The sequence below is a fragment of the Garra rufa genome, chromosome 4 (genome assembly GCF_049309525.1).
Source record: "Garra rufa chromosome 4, GarRuf1.0, whole genome shotgun sequence".
In the NCBI taxonomy this organism is placed as follows: Eukaryota; Metazoa; Chordata; class Actinopteri; order Cypriniformes; family Cyprinidae; genus Garra; species Garra rufa.
Genome location: NC_133364.1, coordinates 52,986,579 through 53,000,099, shown reverse-complemented (window position 1 = coordinate 53,000,099; position 13,521 = coordinate 52,986,579). Strand labels below are relative to the sequence as shown.

The 13,521-nt window shown below is 38.1% G+C and overlaps 1 protein-coding gene across 1 annotated transcript; it reads left to right on the top strand.

Annotated features, from left to right (window-relative positions):
- The first annotated feature begins 476 nt into the window (after window positions 1–476).
- LOC141333016 (uncharacterized) lies at window positions 477–13,148 on the top strand. Its single transcript, XM_073837964.1, has 4 exons — window positions 477–561; window positions 3,480–4,438; window positions 7,045–7,218; window positions 12,987–13,148. The coding sequence occupies exons 1-4, from the start codon at window positions 477–479 to the stop codon at window positions 13,146–13,148; spliced, it is 1,380 nt and encodes a 459-aa protein (XP_073694065.1).
- Window positions 13,149–13,521: the final 373 nt, after the last annotated feature.

The window sequence follows — 13,521 nt, the reverse complement described above, 5'->3', positions numbered from 1 at the left end:
GTGTTTAAAATAAGACAACTCGTTTAGAGAAATGCATATAAAACTGTGAAATGAATTGTTAGCCAATACAACATTGTAATGCCCTATTTAGTGGCACTGTAGTCCCTATATAGTGAATATTTTTTTCTAACGAATTCGGTCACTGTCAGTAATGTTGATAGAAACGGATCTTTCTGAAATTCCGAGTCAACTGAATCAATCGATTCACAAAATGATTCACTGTTTTGAATCACTGCACACAGACGACATCTGCTGCTCAAAACACTGAAAATGCAACGAGAACAACAAACACTTGTAATGACAACGTCTACAAACAGCAAATGTTTTCATGAAAGTGGAATCTGATAATGACTGCTAAACTATAGGGAGATAATTGAGGCGCACCCAAAGATTGAGTTTACATTTATTTTTCTTTCTACCAAACACAGAAAAACTCCTGCTGAAGCAACTGAGATCCACGTGACACTATTATAAAGATGGTATTTATTAAGGAGGAGAGTGAAGACATAAAGATTGAAGAAACATTCAGAGTCAAACATGAAGAAACTGAGGAACAAACAGGTTGGTTTTCATTCTCAAAGCTGGACTCACTCATTTGATCCTTATTAAAATGTCCAGCTCTACAGAAAAAAAACAACATTTTGTGCAATATTAAACACAGTATCTACTTTTAATTAGAAAACAATGAAAGTGGTATCTGACAAAAAACTTTATTTTGCTTGAGACAAACAATGACACTTCAGTTTTTAACTTTGTTTAAATGTTTAAGTGATTTTTTTCTGCTATAATCAAAAGTGCGATATTAAAATTTAAATAGCACCGAATATTCATTACAACAAGCAATAAATAATCTTATTTCAGAAACACCAGCTTGTAGCTTGTTAAATATATGTTCGAAGTGCCATACCATAAAACAACCCAGATTTTAAGTTTATTAAAGCACAAAATAACATGACTTCAAAAAATATTCGATTTTAAAAATGTGTATTTTTTATTTTTTACAGACATTAAAACGAATAACATTTATTTGACTTTAACTAGGATAACATTACATTAGTTTCTTACCACTGAATTAACTATGATGTGCTTCCCTCTTTTGGTCACTAAATGAAAACGTCTCGATTATCATTATGTTTTCTTCAATAAGACGTGTCTAATCTCCCTAAAATAACAATATTTACTCTCGTATATGTATTAGTTAAAAGTAATTATCCATTAAAGAGATCAATCAACAAACGTTATTCAGTCAGTAAAACGAAATGTCCGTTATTTTTTAAATTACGAGAGCGCGCCGAAGACTTGCTATCTTGAAGACAGGAGAAAGCGCGTGATGGAAAAAAAGTGTGTCCTGGAGTTAAGAAATAAACTTTATAGTATGATTTTCAGACAGTTAACCTTGGCTTTGTTTAGCTATAAAATTTAAATTATATTATCATTATAATGCGATTTGACCATTTTGATGTCATTTATTAAAAGCTTATTTTGGACATTAGATTATAGTTTGTTTATGATGAAAAAAATATTTCAGCATTAGAAAAATCAGAGTCATCTGCAAAGTTTTAATTCATTTACATGGTAATGTCTATTAAAAATAACCTGCAGGGAATGTTCTGGGAATTTTCTCTGTAGGTTAAAAAATAAATATAAAAATAACTTGCAGGGAACGTTCTGGGAATGTTCTCACTTGGTTCCTGAAAAAAATAACCAAATGGGAACGTTAGGGGAACGTTCTGTGTTTGCCGGGCTAGTAGTGCATTACAATAGTCTAGTCTAGAAGTCATGAATGCACGAACTAACTTTTCTGCATCAGAAACAGGTAACATGTTTCCTAATAGTTTACCATAATAGTAACTCATTTTGTATTTTAAATATGAAATGATGTAACATGTACAGTACTTTGTTACTCTCCAACTCTTTAGCCAAACAATAAAATAGAAGCCAAAAATCACTCATCGTAACTTCTGTCGGTTTAATTAGAAGATTTACTTAAAACCTGCTTTTAAATTCTCTAGCGTGAAGATAAGCATGACAGATTATGTTTTTTATTTTGTTTTTTTTATAATAATTATATGGTAGTTGTAATAAAAGCACAACAATATATACAAATAATTGTTTTTAGTTAAGACTATAATTAATGGCTAAAATTGGAAGGAAATGCACTTAAAGGGATAGTTCACCCAAAAATGAAAATGTGATGTTTATCTGCTTACCCCCAGGGCATCCAAGATGTAGGTGACTTTGTTTCTTCAGTAGAACACATACCAAGATTTTTAACTAAAACCGGAGCAGTCTGTTAGTGATTTAATGGCAGTGGATGGGCACCAAACCTTTGAAAGTAATAAAAAATCACCGGAAGTAATCTGTCAAGTGTGTACGACACTCATTGTTCACACAGTGCACAGAGATTGTGGGTATAGCAGCTATTCAAAATGGTAAATACTTTGGCTTCTCCTGATTGTTCAAACAGATTTTACGTTTGCTTGAGAAAACTCATCCGGGACTGTTTTTTATCACAGATTTCCCCTTACGGCGTTTGCGTATACTACACTAGAGCGCATACACGTGTAACGAGCCGGATGTAATTTGGATTTGTCTGTGCATGTTTTTGTTTACTTTTAAAAGTCTGATGTCCGTCCACTCCCATTAAATCACTAACAGACTGCACCGGCTTGAGTTAAAGATCTTGGTTTGTGTTCTACTGAGGAAACAAAGTCACCTACATCTTGGATACCCTGGGGGTTAGCAGATAAACATCACATTTTTATTTTTGGATGAACTATCCCTTTAATAGAGACTGATCAGTAGCAGTATTTGTATTAATGAGACTGATCTTCATTAACAATAGGCTATGTGGTAAAATATGCCAATAAGCTACATATTTTAAATGTACAATCTTTATGTTGTTTTACATTCCATTTACATTGTTTAAATTGGAGATTTAATGCGAAATTGTTTATTGTCAAATTACGCCGCGGTCACACTAGACTTTGATCATGCAAAATTCCCTCGGATGCTGCTGCAACGGTCGTGATATGACGTCATGCTATGCAGTCTTTTTAAAAAGTTAAATTCAGCAACTAATTGTACATTTTAAATGTAAAAACATGCAATCTACTACACTTTACTGCAGTACTGGAGTTTTAAATGTTTAAATTTAAGGTTATTTTCATTCAGCTAGAGGTCAAGCTGTGACATATCGATCTCCTGTTGGTCACACTAAGTCACGTGATACACTTTCGCAGGTTAGAGTTCACCAAGCTTGAACTTTCAAACGCAGCGAAATGTTACGCACGGGCTTGCGTTTCCGGTCTAACGCATTCGCATGCGTATGAATGGAAGTCAATGGAACGAAAAGTGCAGTGTGACCGCGCCTTTAGTTAGTTTTTAATTAATTGACAGCACTAGTCTAAATGTTTTGATGTCGGTTGCTTTGTGCCATTAAACTGCTGTTAACTTATGTTTTTAATTTTTAACCTCAGACCTAATGGCACTGAAAGAGGAGAGTCAAGATCTCAATGAAACAGAGGAGAAAGATCAAAATGAGAAACATGATTTCAAAACTGAACATAAATCAATTAGTTGCTCACAGAATAAAAATACTTCATCACTTGAAATAAACCTTAATTCTAACTTGAGAATTCACACTGGAGAGAGACCTTACAGCTGCCAACAGTGTGGGAAGAGTTTCTCACGAAATGGAGATCTGAAGAGTCACATGAAAATTCACATTGAAAAGAAGCCTTTTACCTGCCCTCAGTGTGAAAAGAGTTATACATGGAAAAAAAACCTTACTGTCCACATGAGAGTTCACACTGGAGAGAAGCCTTTTATCTGCCAATTTTGTGGGAAGAGTTTTACAAACAAACATTACCTTACTGTCCACATGAGAATTCACACCGGAGAGAAGCCTTTCATCTGTAAACTGTGTGGAAGGAGTTTCACATGTAATGGAAAACTTAAGATTCACATGAGAAGTCACTCTGAAGAGAATCAATTCCAATGTGATCAATGTGGAAAGAGTTTTACTCTAAAATATCATCTTAATATCCACATGAGAAATCATACTGGAGAGAAACCTTACTCCTGCAAACAGTGTGGGAAGAGTTTCACACAAAGTGGAGTTCTTAAGATTCACATGAAAATTCACACTGGAGAGAAGCCTTTTATCTGCCCTCAGTGTGGAAAGAGTTTCACATATAAAGCAAGCCTTAAGATTCATTTGAGCATTCACATCGGAGAGAAACCTTTCACCTGTGAACATCGTGGAAAGAGATTTGCGCGTAAAGGAAACCTTAAGATTCACATGACGGTTCACACTGGAGAGAAACCGTACAAGTGTCTTCAGTGTGAGAAGAGTTTCACACGTCAAAGCAGCCTGATATGTCATTTGCAAACTCATTCTGGAAAGAGTCTGCTGTTTTCTTCAATGCAAGAAGAGGTTTAGAAAAAGCACCAATTTCTACAATCACCTACACACTCATTTTGAAATACATTCAATTAAGTACTGAAACATTGTTTTTCATCACACTTACAGAACAATCATGTAAATGTAAGACTTTGTCTGTGTATTTTGTTCAAGAGTGTACTGAGAAAAAAGGTGTGTGAAATCAAGTCTATGTTCACACCGGAGCTGAATGTGGGCTACATCTGATCACCTCCATGCATCCGTCATCTCTTTTTATTTCACCATAAGGCTTTTTTTGTTTTGTTTTTGTACTTCTGAGGTCATACCAGACCATTTGCTTTACTGTAGTTTCAAATCTATGTAGAGTATTTCACTCAATTCCATGTGTTGATTTCTCTGAATCAAAATATTACTACTAATAATAATACAGCATTTTTTCTGTTGCTAAATTACACAATTCGGTCATTTTTAACTATACACTCCTCAGACAGTGGGTAAAACTCTTCACAGTTTGCACTATCAAAGTCACACACAGTACTTTAAAACTTTTATAGCCTTATATCACTTTTACCTTCATAGTGTCACGACTGTGTGTGTGCAACGAGACGAGAATTAAACAAATTTTTTTTTTTTTTATAAAATCCACAAAGGGTAATCCAGACAGATCAGGGAGCCAATGTTGATCATGGAGTTTGGAAAGCAATGGCGGAGCAGACAGTTCTGGAAGTCTTGGTGGATCATGGAGTTTGGAAAGCCGTGGCAGAGTAGACAGTTTGGGCAGCCATGGCATAGTGGCCTATGGCTCAGCTCTTGGCCCAGCCCCTATACAGCTGAGGTCATAGCCTGGGAGTCCTTAAGAAAACATACTACACAACATATAAAATATTTACATCATATTCTAACAAATAACAAATGTTACAGCCACACAATATATCATGTTTATAAAATATCTATACATTCCTACATATACATTATGACATACAACACCACCATATACAGTTCAGTGTTTCCCACACATAGACGAATGCGGTGCGCCACAGATTAAATTCCGACCGCCACAGATTCAACACCGACCAAAAAAAAAAAAAAATCAATCAATACCTACCGTCACATATTGCATTTCGTTATTCTTTTGTACGCTATTTAAAACACACAGCGAATTCGTTCAACTGCATTTCCTTTCCATACTCTCTTCATCTCTCTGTCACTTGCGTCTCTCCCTCAAACACACACACACACACACACACACACACAGCCAGGGTCGTAGCAGCCAATTTAAAAGTGGGGGGGGGACAGTATGGTCATGTGACCCAAAGGTGATGTTCATACAGTACATTCATTCTGTTTACAAGAGCAACAAGATTTGAAGCTCATGGCAGACGCACAAGAGATTCGTGCTGTGATTGGCTAAATGTTACTTCACTCAAATCTAAGTAACAAATCAGAGACCAGGGGCGGGAATATTGGCGCTAGGTCAAAAAAAGTGCGGGGGACAGAAACACCTGTTTCTAAAAGTGAAGCTACGCCCCTGCACACAGCCCCTCCCCTCCGTGCACACCACATCTGTCTGGATCATCTGTGTAGAGAAGACGGCTGGCGAAAGGTTGGTATCTCGTGAACACTTTTAACACACAATCACAGATTAAAAAGTGCTATAAAATATTTTATATTCTGAATACAATAGTTTCAGTGTGTTGATCTTACTGTAAGTCCCGACCCTTAGCAAACGCGATTGCGTCTTCTTTAGAAAGTTAACTAGTCGCAAGTTTGCGGTAAAATGTAGGCCAGCCTAGTTGGGTTGTCGAGGTCAAAACACTTTATGCAGCAGCTGTGAATCAAATAAACCTATTATAAATTATGTTGTTTCTTTACTCTTACACTGAATGTTTGCTGCTTCAATCCAGATGACTATTGAAAAGTATTTTCCGCGACTGAAAAAGGCACGTGATGAGGATGAGGACCATCTTGAACCAGAGGTATCAGTCTAAAACAGAGCTTAGTCCGACCAGTGTAATTAGTTGTGTTATTGTTTACAATATTTTCAACTAGTGCTGCTCAAGCAGAAAGACAAGGTCAGGGAGAGAAAGAAATAGATGTGTTAAATATCAATAATATGTCTCAAAAAAAGGTGCCCTAACAAAAGTTGCAGACTGTGCAGCAAGTATGCTGTTGTGTATGGTGTTAAATTAATGTAATAAAGTTCTGTTTAACTAATTATTAACAGTTTTTTTTTCATTATTAACCTTTAGGAATTCCCTTTTGGGGATCCAATCATATCCCTATCCAATCCTTCTTTTCATCTGCAATCCCAGAATCCACATGAGATGAGAGCGGGGAGAAAACATGAGGAAAGGCCAGGAAAACCAACGATCTGACAACACACGGCAAATAGAACAGGCATTAAAAAGCTGAGCTAATAAGCCGCAGCTGGAAACAATCAGCTCGTGAGCAGCAGCCCGACATGCCCACCACACACACAACTCACAGCAAGTGACAGACACAATGCAGGAATGAGTGCGTGAACCCATGAACTGTGACAACCTCAGTACGTCCAGAATCTTGTCACCCTTCTCGAACCCGAAGCCAGGTTTTGTGTAAAGCTGACCTTAAATTTAAGGTTTTGTGGACCTTAAATTCAGGGCAAGTATTTCTGCTGTACCTTCTACACGTGTGCCATGCTCACTGGGTTGATGAGGCGCAAACCAGTGGTGTCAGTATCCCAGTACCAAGACACAACCTGTAACCAGTATCAAGGCACAAGTTTCTTCAACTCCCTGTGTCCTCCTCTTGCAGTGACTGAAGTGTCTCCTGAGGTGACTTTTTTGCCTCTTTAAGAGAGATAGCTCTAATAAATACTCAATTTCTATTCTAAATTGTTAAAAAAAAATATTTTTATGAGTGCTCTTAAAGCAGGGGTGCCCAAACCCGGTCCTGGAGGGCCAGTGCCCTGCAGAGTTTAGCTCCAACTTGCCTCAACACACCTATCTGGAAGTTTCTAGCATGCCTAGTAAGACCTTGATTCGCCAGTTCAGGTGTGTCTAAGGGTGTACTCACACTAGGCAGTTTGAACCATGCCCGAGTGCGTTTGGCCACCAAAGCGCGGTTCGTTTGACTAGTGTGAGTGCTAACCGTGCTGGAGCATGGAACAGGACGCGGGATGTCACGCTTTTGCGAGGTAATCAACGTTTTTGTAGTCCGTAATCAAAGCTGCAAAGTCATTGCTGAGCTTCAGCAGGTAATTGAAAACCTCCTCACACGAGCAGCATGATTGCGTGAAAATTTTCGTGCCACAAAGGCGATAGACCTGTTTAACAACAGGCTGTGAGAGGGCTGTGGACCACCGCGGACCAAACGATTTAAAATAATTATCCACAAAGTAAACTATTTCGCGTTCAGCGAGAGCGTTGCTCTTCCTGTTTATCCTGAAACCATCGCAACATAATGACGTAAGCGTGCTCCGGCACGAATGCTGAAACCCTATGTGAGTGTAGGCCAGAGGGGGAGGGGGACAATCGTACTCGGGCCCGGTTCACGACAACCGTGCCTAGTGTGAGTACACCCTAATTGGGGTTGGAGCTGAACTCTGCAGGACACAGGTCCTCCAGGACCAAGTTTGGCACACCTGTCTTAAACAACATTAACAAACACATCACCCTCACTAGAAATCGTGATCGCTTGGAGGGCCCCCATTCATCACCCGCCCTTTGAATCATCCTTACTGTGCCTTACAGCGCTCCTTTTCACACTGCCTCGGATAATCTACTGTTTGTCTTGTCCACTCCATGGTGTGAGTTTCTTCGAGCACTTGCTGCAAGAAACTGGAGCTGTTGCTGAAAGTTCAGGGCTTCAACAAAGTCACACATTTCCTTTCAAAACCAGCCTGATTATGTAAGAGGCAGTTATTAATGCAGTCTACGGCAGGCTTCCACTTTTGTGTGTGTGTGTATGTATATACATATATATTTATACTACAGGGCCGAATGCTTGAATCTGATGAACGTTCTAATGGTGTGTATTATTTTCAGAGAAATGCACGGCGAACATATTTTCAGGCAGGTCTTGACTGCAGTACGTCTATATCACTTTGTCACACGATTTCAGATATTTCAAAGGTCCTTACAGCCTTAAACAGCAAAATAACCAAAACCCATAATGACACTGGCCAAACAAATAAATACAGTAAACAATAGGATAAAAACGACAGATTATGTCCATGTTTTTGCCACAAAATTACGATTTATTATGTTCGGAAAGCACATACTCTATTTCTCCCACTCTCTCTTCCTCACAGATGCACACACATACAGTTTACTCACACGTTAGCATACACGCTAATATTGTTAGCTCTGATCTGACGATTAACAACTTTAAAACGACATGACAGTTCTCACATGCGAGGTATCGGCATGGTCTTAAAGAAAATGAACTTAAAGTTAACTATTAGTAGAGACAATGCTGCCGGTCGCTTTTGAGAGAAGCACAGATTTAGAGAGGTAACGTAACTCACAAGTTTTATATCTCTCTCCCCCTCTCTTGCCATCTGTCTTTCCTGTCTGTCTCTCTGTCTAAACCTCATTATTAACTGCATTAGTTTGCTCTCAAACGCTCAAGCGTCGTTGCTAGGTCTAAAATGACGTTTTGGAATTAGTAACGAATGAATTGGATGAGCTGCGTAAGAAATTAATCGTACTCACAGTAGCATTTTAAGGACAAAAACTGGACGAATGTCTTGAAATATCTCATCTGATTGATGTCTTGAGGTGTGGTAAGCGTAGTATAAGCAGAATAACTGAAGAAAGAAAGACAAGAGAGACGCAAGTGTAAAAAGCCATGTGGTATTCTACATATTTTTTTTCATATAAAAACAGCTGAAATTAAATTTATTAGCAACACCGTGAGAGTGATAATGTGATATCCGTCTTTGATCTCTGTTGCGTTCATTACGTCACGGGTGATTAACAGCAATGTAACGCAGGTTAACAAGTGGGAGGTTTACTTACTTGATTGAAGCATAGATCAGTCACGAGTTGAAGCATGGACCAGTAAATCCTAGAGCGGCATGTTAGATTCTAATAATCAATGAGCACGGGCTATAAGCGGGAGCGAGTACTAGTTTGGCATGTTGTCTCGTCAGGAGAGATACGCCACCGATAAGCTATTGTTTCGTTCACTTGAACTGCAATTTGTTTGTCTGTTTACATTACCGCTGTACTGCCGTTGTGTATATACGTGATTCGTATGCTTAATGACTGATATTTTGGCCACACTGAACATTTACGGGCTGATATTTAATGTTGTTGGCTCGATAGTACTCGTGGCTATATTTTAGCAAATGTTTGAGATTGGAGCGTTCACTGTCATTCGAGTCACTTCCTGTTTGCGGTGCGCGTTGGGTAATGATTGCTATGCTCAACGTTGTCATTTAAAACTACACTCACTGTTTGCACTTTAGTCCAACATACTGAGAACACAGTAGTGGATTAGATTATTGGTTTAATGTGTAACTTTGACATTGATGTACAGTTAGTTTAAGCTATTGACTTGGCTAATGTGTAGCAATGCAATGTTTGATGTACCATGTTGCTTGTGTGTGAAATTGTTGTATTTCTATGTTTAGATGTACTAAATATATTATAGTAACACTAAGTATATTATATTTTAATTCTAAATACTAACTATATTGGAATTTATGAGAATATTTATTTGGATATTATTCAGTATTTATTGTATATTATGTATGTGGCCATCAATATTGCTGTTTACACTATAGCTTTTCTATTTTACAGGTTTATAACCTGCTGTTTGTGGACAAAGTAAATTGTATATGGAAAATCAATCAGTAAATAAAAAACCACAAAGAGTTGTAACAACGTGTCCTCTCCTGGCGCCCTGTTCAGTGGGGAGAATCTTAAAAGAACTGAACAATCTCGCTTTGAGATGTGCCTCGACTGAAATTTAGGTGAGAGTAGGCCGCTGAAATGAGGGAAGGAGTGAAATAAGCTCAGTCAAGACTGGTTCATATTAGATCACCTGTAATAAATCAGCTGGATTGTCTGGATTATTCTGTAAACAGCTGCGTTCTTGTGATGGGCTGATTATACCAGTGTTTCCCTACTCCAGTCCTCGACCCACTGCATATTTTGTATCTGGAGTTGGGAAACGCTGGGTTATACAGTAAGTTACTTGGATGTAATCTTCAGGTGTTTTGTAGAGAGAGTCTGTGGATGCTGTTTCTGGGAGATTGAGTGGAGTGGGATGTTTGGTGTGGAGATATCAGTCTCATATAAGAGCATCAGCAGGAAAGGAGAGGGTGATGAATGTGTGTTTGGACGTAATGATCAATCCTGGAGTTTGTTCTGCTCTCCCTCTAGATGCTCATTTGTTCATAATAACAGATGGGCTGAACTGTCTGTAGTGTCCAGCAGGCCTGGACTGACCATAGGGCATACCGGGCAATGCCCACCGGGCCGACGCACATTTTTGGGCTGGGGCTGTCAGTTATATATATATATATATATATATATATATATATATATATATATATATATATATATTTATTTATTTATTTATTTAAGTTTATTAGGCCAATTTATTTATTACTGCAGTGGTAGAGTATCTGAGATACGAATCTTATGAGTCTTAAAGGACATTGAGCTAGTCCAATGAAATCTCAGGCCACGCCCTGCTTCCCTCCTGGCCAGCCCTCATCTCCCCTTGACAAAATCTGCTATTTGAGTTCGACCGGAGTTTGAGATAAGTCCGAAATATGAGGGTACGAAACCCCTGCGATCACGGACAGGTATTTCATGATAGCCTACTGTACATGAACCAGGGATGTAGCCTACTGGTCATCGGGAGCACCGGATATTCCTGGTGAGCCGATCACCGAAGCGAGGGAAACCTCCCGCATATTAGGCACTATTTTAAAATTATAGCGCATTCAAAACTGCAAATAGCTGAAAAGTTTGAAGCAGTGGGATCAGTCACCCGCACAGAGCTGATGAACGCACGCTGCGCTCCTGCCACGATGTACAGTGATAAACAGCGCAAGTTGCTTGATCCGTTCAGATAACGCACAGAATTGTGTTATACAGTCATGTGATATGAGAACATTAAAGGGGCTATATGCAATTTTCTGAAATTTAAACTCGCGACTGACACCTGTGGCCAAAAAACGGAACTGCTCTTTCTTTCTGCTCGCTCTTGCAGCGCTCGTACGTACACACTTCACAAGTCATCCGCTGCAAAGAAGTCAACTTTTTTTACAGAGGTAAGAACAGTCAAATTCATATATTGTTTGAGAAACTAAGGCTAAGCACTGACTAGCGGTGGTGGCAGAGTGATCTGAAACGTTTAACAACGCTTTACGTCACATCCGCAGACAGCGTGCGAAAAATCCGACCCGACAGAAAATACGAAAAATAGGATAGAGGCTTATAGGTGCACCCGCTGTGAGCTGACAAGGTGTCAGTATGCTCATCAGGAGATGTTTGAGTCATAAATGGTCATATAAAAAGGCTATTGTTACTTTTATTTTGGGTAAAAAGTTGCATATAGCCCCTTTAAAGGATCTGTAAGTTCTGCCGTGCTGGCAGAAACTGCATGATGAAGTAAAGTGGAAAACGCCAATAAATAATTACCTGTCAAAACAAAATTATTACAAATTTTATAGTTTTATTACTATTTATTTTAAAAACCATATAACTAATGTTTTCTTGTGACCACCGTCTTACTAATACTAATATTCAATAACTTCTTTCTTTTGAATGTTTAGTTGTAATTCGTTTAATTGGACTAAAATATTAATTAAATAAGAGCCTGATTAAACAATTAAATATGGGTCTTATATAAATTAGGTCTTTACTATAGCCTACATAATAAAGTTCTTCTGGCCAGGCTGGAAAATTAGCCAAAACCCCTCAAAAACCAGCCTACTGACCAGCTATGACCAGCTAAAACCAGGCTGGTTGACCAGCTGTTTTTTTCACCAGGGCTGTTCACCAAAAAATAAAAACTGTCATCATTTACTCAACATCATGTAATTTCAATCCTGTATTAACTTTTTTCTTTTGTGTAACATAAAGGAAGATACTTTCCTAAAATATATTTTTTATTCCACAGAAGAAAGCAAGTCATACAGTTTTGGAACAACATGAGTGTGAGGATTTTTTTTACTGAATGTTTTTTGTTATTATTATTGCAGAATTTATTAGCAACTAATTTCCTGCATTCTAGCTCAAAATCAATGCTTTACTGCATGCATTTCTCTGTGACAAAAATGCAATTAAGTCAGTTGTATTTGAATTCAGTAGTATTTATCAATATATGTTTCTCTCCTGTTTTATTCATTCATGTTCTCCAATTAAAGACCATATAACCCTGCTCAAATAAACAGCTAAAACCAGCCTAGGTTGGTTGGCTGGTCTTGGCTGGTTTAAGCTGGAAGTAGCTGGTTTTAGCTGGTCTTTTAGTTTGTGGTTTCCCAGCCTGACCAGCTAAGACCAGCCTGGCCAAACTGGAAAAGCACAGGCTGGTTTTAGCTGTTTTTTTTTTTTTTTTTGTTTGTTTGTTTTTTCACCAGGGAACCAAAGAAAACGTTCACGTGGAACTTGTGGGCCGGATTGGCTGGATTTGTCCAGGGCCAAATTTTAACCCCAGTCCAGCCCTGGTGTCCAGCCATAGAATAGCAGTGTATGTGGATGAGAGTGAACTCTGTCCTTCTCCAGCGTCTCTGACACAATGAGCCTCATCCACACAGTCCACACCACATTCACTCAGACGCTCTATCCTGGGTTTATGCATTTATTGGATCTTCAGTGAAACTGTGTTGATGAATCAGAATAGATTCTAGATATTGCGGTGTATTTCTCTGTATGTCTCTGTAAAAAAAAAAAAAAAGATTCTACTCAATAGTTTGAGCTGGAAATTAAATGAGCGTTAATGATTTGTTATGGTCTTATTTTTAGTTTTGTATATTAAAGATCTATTTTGTTTTCTAAGCTGACACTTACTATTACTATTTAAGATAATATGTGATTTAAAAAAAAAAATCAAAATTCATTGATTGGATATGAAAGTGTTGGGTTTGTCAGAGGTCAAGGAGGTAACTAAGAAAT

What these genes read in the sequence shown, in the direction of transcription:
- LOC141333016 (XM_073837964.1), top strand. Translation starts at nt 477, where the DNA reads ATGGTATTTATTAAGGAGGAGAGTGAAGACATAAAGATTGAAGAAACA. An exon ending in TTTCTTCAATGCAAGAAGAG is followed by an intron (nt 4,439 to 7,044) that starts GTTTAGAAAAAG and finishes CCTTAAATTCAG; the next exon opens with GGCAAGTATTTCTGCTGTAC. An exon ending in TGACTGAAGTGTCTCCTGAG is followed by an intron (nt 7,219 to 12,986) that starts GTGACTTTTTTG and finishes TTTTTTCACCAG; the next exon opens with GGAACCAAAGAAAACGTTCA.